At 39.7% G+C, this 7,289-nt stretch overlaps 1 protein-coding gene across 1 annotated transcript; it reads left to right on the top strand.

Moving 5' to 3' along the window:
• Nucleotides 1-639: 639 nt before the first annotated feature.
• On the top strand, nt 640-6,765 carry ankk1 (ankyrin repeat and kinase domain containing 1). The gene is made up of 9 exons (XM_068745610.1): nt 640-824; nt 997-1,279; nt 1,373-1,524; nt 1,681-1,730; nt 2,182-2,337; nt 2,937-3,061; nt 4,019-4,052; nt 4,394-4,634; nt 5,502-6,765. Exons 1-9 carry the CDS (start codon nt 640-642, stop codon nt 6,532-6,534), a joined length of 2,259 nt encoding a protein of 752 aa, XP_068601711.1. The 3' UTR covers nt 6,535-6,765.
• The last annotated feature ends 524 nt before the right edge of the window (nt 6,766-7,289 follow it).

The following is a 7,289-nucleotide window of genomic DNA, read 5'->3' on the forward strand; positions in this document are numbered from 1 at the left end:
TGAGGTTTTATGTTGTGCTTGTGTCCTGCTTGTATTTAACAATGCTGCTCTTCCTTGCTTTTAAATTGCCCCTTGGTGACAAATAAAGTGTTTTGAATTGCTACCAGGAAAAGAGACTTCCTGGAGGCGAGCTATCCAGGCCATTCTCTCTCTCTCACACACACACACACACACACACACCCTCTTGGCTTGCTAAACGTGTTAAACTGCTATTCGATTGGAAGCAGCTGACGTTTCATTAGAAAGTTTATTAACTGTATTAGCAGTGGGCGAGTATATCATATGGAATATCATAATTAATACTCTGGTTACTGAGACTATACATTTCTAAAGAACTGACTCTTATCTTTTAGATGAAATTTTAGACGGCAAACCTTAACACCACCTCTTGGCAGGTAAAAACCGGCTTTGCAACATTGCAGTGCAAACAAGTTCTGTAGAAGCTCCTCCCACAGATAACCTGTGACAACAGAGTGCTTTAAAACGGACTTCTGCTCATAATCTAACTCTTTCACGAGTTGTATGACTTTCTTTATCCCTGCATTGAGACACAAGCGTAGATGTTGATCTGGACCCAGTGTTCATGCGTGGGATTAGACGGTTAGTGTGTCATCACTCTCTCTGTGGATGCCTGGACTCATGGATTATCGTGACAGATCCCATGGGTGTTTCAACAACTTCAACAAGGACAGCTTTGAGGCTGACTGGATTAAACTGGCAGAAGGGAGATTTGCTCAGGTGTACAAAGTCAAGCTCAGGATTGGACGGGTAACCTATGCCTTAAAAAGCTTTGATGCAACCCCGAGTGGCGACAAATTTTACAGGTAGGAATGAAATTATGTAAACGAGCAGCACAAATTGCTTTTGAAGATCCTCTGCTGCTACATTTTCTGAGCATATTGGTGCAGCGGCGTCTACAAAACTCTTGTGTTTTTCAGCGGTCACAGTTAAAAAATAATTCAATACACAAATCCTTTTCTGATATTCTTTTCTCAGGAGAATTTTACAGGAGAAGTCCAACATAAGCAAAAGGGATTTCAAATACATTGTGTCCATCTATGGAACGTGCAGTGAAGCAAACGCCGTGGTGATGGAGTACATGAGTAATGGATCGCTGAACAATCTCCTGGCCAGTCACATTCTGATGTGGCCAAAGAAGTTCCAAATGATTCATGAGGTGTCCATGGGTATAAACTTCCTCCACAGCTTGACACCACCACTACTCCATCTTAACCTAAAGACAGCCAACATCTTGCTGGATGACCACCTCCACGTCAAGGTCAGTGCAGCACAATGAAAACATCACAATGGGACTGTAGCTGAGGTTTAAAATTGTTACAATAATTATTTAGTTTTTTAATAATTATTGAAGATTTCAGATTTTGATTTAATCCACTGGGAAGAAGGCATGAGCAAGAAATTGTTCATGGAGAATCTGACCGTGAGAGGGAACATAAGTTACATTCCTCCAGAGACCTTCAGCCAGCGGCCCGATCCGCCACAAGCTACATTTGACGTCTACAGGTGATTTGGCAACGGCATGTTCTAAATCTGACAATCAGAGTAACTTATCTTTCTGCTTAGTGAGTACGCAATGCTGTACTCAGTCCCTGTGAGGTGCGAGTTGGTGCACTGCATGAAAGAAAATGAAGTGAGTCCCTCTGCTTTGGTCATTTACAGCTTTGGAATTGTAATTTGGGAGATTCTGACTCAACAAAAATCGTATGCAGGTATGACTAATTTCATTTCAAATGTATGAAATCTTTTTATCGTGTACATTTCTCTGTGTTTCTTCACCACACAAAGCTCAGCAAGCCAATAGAACAACTGCTTTGTTTGAACAAACAAAAACGCTTTCTGCTTTATTCCGTAACGTCCAGCTCACTCAACCAAAGCTGCTCTAGTTTTTTCTCTCTCTCTCTCTCGTTCTCTCGCTCACTTTCGATGTTCCCAAACATATTAGATATGATAACTGAGGGCTTCCGGGAAATGACTTGTGATATCAATCATATTTCCAGTCACAGATGATTAGCTAAATTAGTTTAAAGGCGACTGAAGATTAACGAATGAATAAATAATATACTAACGAACAGATGAATGTGGTGTGTTTGGTGCTCTACCGCTGTGGTCATTCTCTCCCTAAACTGAACCTTGTTCCTGACATTGGTTCTGTGGAACCAGGATGCAGTGTAACCACGGTGATCCTAGAGGTGTCTCAGGGTAAGAGACCTAGTGTGGAAATCATACCTGAGCAGAAACCCAACGGATGCGACCAGATGATTAATATCATGACACGGTGCTGGAACCAAGACCGCAGGAAGAGGCCACAGTTCTCAGGTGAAATAGTCAGCAAAACGCAAGTTGAACAATTTATGTCAGAGGAATAACAGAGGAATAACTCAAAATCTTGCACATATACACACACATACAAGACACATGAGGAGATACATGAGAGGATACACAATCAAGCGGTAATTTCTACAAAAACTGGTTTAATTATCGTGTCACCAGTCTGCCATTTGGAAGGGATCATAGCATGTATAATATAACTGCTGAATCAACATACAGATTGTTGTTGTTTGTTGTGTTTCATTGTTTTCCTTGTTTTAACATCTCACTATTATAGCCTAGAGGACTTCAGATATGCCACAACTTTAGGATGCATGTCAACATTAAACTGATTTCTGTGGGTATTTTTAAATATTTTATATCAAAGCATTACTTTTCATCATGCAGATTTTTACAGACTAAAGACGCAGATCTGAACCGGTTAGATTATCTTGGAAATAAAATAAGAGAAAGTCATGCATAACCATTCTTCCTGTGTAATACAAAGCAAAGCCTACATTTAGTTAAGCAATGACACCTTGCAGAGGAGACCATTGCTTGACAGTTTGGTGTTTATGTCATGTTGGTTGTTTTTTTTTTTGTTGCAGATATTGTAAAGGAAACTGAAGCTTTGAGTGAAGGCCTGAAGATTCGTGGATCAATGCAATGCCAGACAAAAGATGACGAGGAACAGAAACCGAATCATCCATGGCCGGTTTTCCCCACACCCCAGGTTGTTCTCCTTAATCCACTCTCTGAGTGTTCAAGTATCTGCTTCCCCTTTAACACAATGGGTATTATTCAGGCTAACGGCATTGTAATTGGCAATGTCTGAACATTTTATGCGTCAGGCTTAGGAATGTTTTCCACTTTAATCTATGAATGAGCCTTTTCAATACTTCTGCCAGGAACAGTTGGCGGATGTTATGCGATTAGTGCTGTCAGGTCTTGAGGCTTATCCAATGAGACTGACAAAAAGAAGCAATAGATTTGTGTATGCATGTACACAATAAGATGTCTTGCCTTGAAACCCAAAGTTATTATAACTCTACCCATGGTCAAATATGCCCTAAACTTCACATATTGTACAATTGTCTTATTCTAACTATGTCTGATTGTCAGCTATAGTCATGGTGTTGCATAGCAAATTCTCCATAAATTGCGTCCAAAAAGACATGACACCTTGATGAAGCTGTAACACAAATTAGACCTACTGTATTCAAATATCGCCATGTCATGATGCTGTTCTGTGCTGAAGCAGAGTAGGGATAGTGGAGCATTATACAATGTTCACCTTTGCTAATTAGCATGAAACACAATGTGCAGCTGAGGTTTTTGGTAATATTGTTTGTATGAGAGAGGATAAAAATCAAATATTGTTGCCAGATATCATAGATATATATGTAATAAATGTTATGGTAGTTTTAGATGCTTGTGTTTTTTAAAATCTTCTGTACAGGTAGCGCATGCAATATACCTGGCAATAACACTAGATTGAATTATTTATATAGATTAAGATTACCTTTATTGCTTATTGAATTTAATTTATACTCTTTTATTTGAACATTGTTAAAAAAAGAAATTGACAACATAAAATTATATATATATAATATAATGCTCTTATTACTTATGAGGTCACAGTTAATATGATCCTTTTTAGTATTTCCTTTCTTTCTTATTTCCATTTTAGATTACGGTGCCTGAGATGCCTGACCTTCCCTCAGGTAAACACATGGGTAGCATAAAATGCAAAATAGTTTTCAGTTCCGTACAAAGTCTGCAGGGCTGACATTTGAAAGTGCTATTTACAGTCCTGTCTCATTTGTTTTTGCAGTTTGCACTAAAAAGCAGCTTCAAATTCATTTTGTCTTTAATAAATTGTTAGGTAATTCAAATATTTCAAGTTACTCAGTTTTATATCACTCAACATTATTATAATAATTATAATAATGTTGAGACATAAAATCACAATGTCACAAAATGTTATTCTGTCAAACATTATAAGTAAATGTTCTGTAACTAATTTTCTCTTATTTTTATAATAAGATGTGCTTTCTTTTCATAGATGGCCAATGTTGCAAGGACAGCATTCTCTCTCTTCTCTACAGAAAAGACTTTTGTTGTTTCAGACAGTCTGTAAGGAGAGAGCATGTACACAAAAACTTCCCAGACAGGAAGAGCCTCCTCCATTACACGGCAGCCAGTGGCAATGCAGAGAGTGTTGAGCGTGTCCTGACTCTGGGCGCTCAAGTCAACTGCATTACTGCCAAAGGCTACACCGCTCTTATGATTGCTTCTCTTTACAGGTTGGTACAAAATTAATCAACAACCGTTTGTTTTACATAATGTTAATTTTGCCGGAAAATTTTAATTTATTATTTCTCCTGTGTCCAATGTCCAAATGCGTGGAGTCTGCATGTTCTCCCTGGTTTCCTTCCAGTTTTCTCCCAGCATCAAAGCAAATGTTAACAGCATTAGGTTATTATTCACCCATCTGACCTTCCACACTAACCTCATAATTGAATTATACAATACAATAAATACTAATAAAATAAAATGACAATAATAAAGCTTCTTTTTAGTAAATTTGTTTTTCAATATTTTGTTCATTGTTTTAGTTAAATTTTCCTTAACAAATGTTTGGTGAATGAGAAGTCTCGACCTTTGTGTCTTTTCAACATAAATTTATTATTAGCCAATCTAGTCTTTTTGCTCTTATGTCACTTGTAATATACATTTTCAAATGGAAATCGAGTTAAATGATTAAGAATCCCAGTTGTCAGCTTCAGTAATACATGCAAACATAGAACATATTATGATTTCGGCTTCTTGGACCATTTTATGTTTGAAAATAGAGTGAGATCGTTTTGGCCATCAATCTTTCACATTATCTGAAAAATCTTAATCCTTTTGCTTTTTTATTTGTATTTTGTGTGTGTTTTTACTCCATAATTTTGTAGATGTGCTTTGATCCTGGCCAGATCTCTTTTGAAAGAGGCTCTTAATCTCAGTGGAATCTTCCTGGTTAAGTAAAGGTTAAATAAAGCTGAATAAAAAAAATTTAACCTCTGAGCGCCACCTGTTCTGGGGAGGAAACTTTGAAGAAAGCCACAATCCTAGTTACAATAGTTTGGAAACATTACACCCTCTATATAAAACTCTTCTTTCCTCAGATTTCATGACGTTGTCTCTTTGTTGCTGGAACATGGCGCCGCCACCACATTAGGGGAAGAGGAACAATGGACAGCGCTGCATTTCGCAGCTCAGAACGGTGATGACAGGACTGTGCGTCTCCTTTTGGACAAAGGCGCTGTGGCAGATGCCCAGGAACAGGCTGGTTGGACCCCCCTTCACCTGGCCTGCCAGAATGGTCATGAAACAGTGGTGCGCCTGCTACTTTCACGGTTGTCAGAGGAAGCTGTTGAAGAGCGAGATGCTCAAGGGAGGACGCCACTCCACTTAGCTTCCACCTACGGCCATGTAAATATTGCCAAACTCCTTCTCTCTCAGGGAGCAGATCCAAACGCTACCGACTGCTCTCTCTCGACTGCCCTTCACCTTTCCGCCGAGGAAGGTCACAACAGAGCTGTTAGACAGTTGCTGAAGAATGGGGTGACCGTTGACAGCGCAGACAGCAGCGGATACACGCCACTTCACCTGGCCGCTCTACATGGTCATACAGGCATATGCCGGCAGCTATTGTTAAATGGGGCTAACCCTAACACCAGGACCCTCCAGGGTTGGGCTCCCATGCACCTTGCTGCTCTAAAGGGGCACGGGGCAACGGTGGTCCAACTAGAGAGTCAGGGTGGTTGTGTGAACACTAGAGGCAGCGATGGATGGACACCACTCCACCTTGCATGCCAACAGAATGAACCAAATGTGGTAGACAAGCTCCTGGAATCTAACGCTGATCCTAACGTGTGTGAAGACAGTGACGGATGGACGCCATTACACATGGCCTGCACCAGTGTCAGTGTCTCGAGTGTTGTCCACCTACTATCACATCATGCTGATGTCAATGCAATGAACGCAGGCAAGGCAACAGCGTTGCACCTGGCTGCCCAGCATGGCTTTGTGCCTCTTGTAAAGACTTTGGTTCTGAATGGTGCTGATAGGACTCTCCTGGACTCTTCTGGATCCACAGCACTGGATGTAGCCCAGAAGTGTGGCAAACTGGAAATAGTGCAACTGCTAAAGGAGTAGCTGCAGTTCAGAGTGGAAGGATTACAAAATAGAACACACAGGGATGCATGGCAATATTGCTGTTGCTCATTGGATAATAAAGGCAGACAAATAAGCATATGAATAATAAATACCCTGTAAGTTAGCTATGAATTAAGTATGTAGTTTTCTTTTCCCCCCAGTGAATATATGCATTTGAAAATTATTACCTCCGCCAAACCAACGGCGTTGATTGAATCACCGCCGTTGGTTTGCTTGTTTGTCTGTCTGTTTTCTTTTTTGTAAGCAAGATAATTCAAAAAGTTACAGGCGTACCCTGATGAAATGTTCAGGAAATGTTTGGAATGTGACCAGGAATACTTGATTAAATGTTGATGATGATCCAGGAGAGATCCTGGATAATGGATCACCTTGAATGAAGCTTAAAAATTTGTTCCTCAATATCTCTGACGATTATTGACCGTTGTTTATGGATGTTTATGGAATTTGACATCCAGATCACCATGTGGATAGTGTAAATCCAATTACGAGGGGAATGGGCTGCTTGGTGGAGGTCTGTGCTCTCTGAGTGCTTTTCTAGTTGTTTTATGCCATCACAATAAGAGAAGACAAATTTGTACATTAATTCAACTTCAGGAGAGACTCCTCTGCACTGAGGTGGGAAAAAAACTATGTGGACAATTGTTAAAACCTATCAATCAATGAAAAAAAACAAAAACATAATGCATTATACTGGATTATAAAGGATCCATGATTATAATTTAACCACCAGATTT

The sequence above is a fragment of the Brachionichthys hirsutus genome, chromosome 11 (genome assembly GCF_040956055.1).
Source record: "Brachionichthys hirsutus isolate HB-005 chromosome 11, CSIRO-AGI_Bhir_v1, whole genome shotgun sequence".
Classification (NCBI taxonomy): domain Eukaryota; kingdom Metazoa; phylum Chordata; class Actinopteri; order Lophiiformes; family Brachionichthyidae; genus Brachionichthys; species Brachionichthys hirsutus.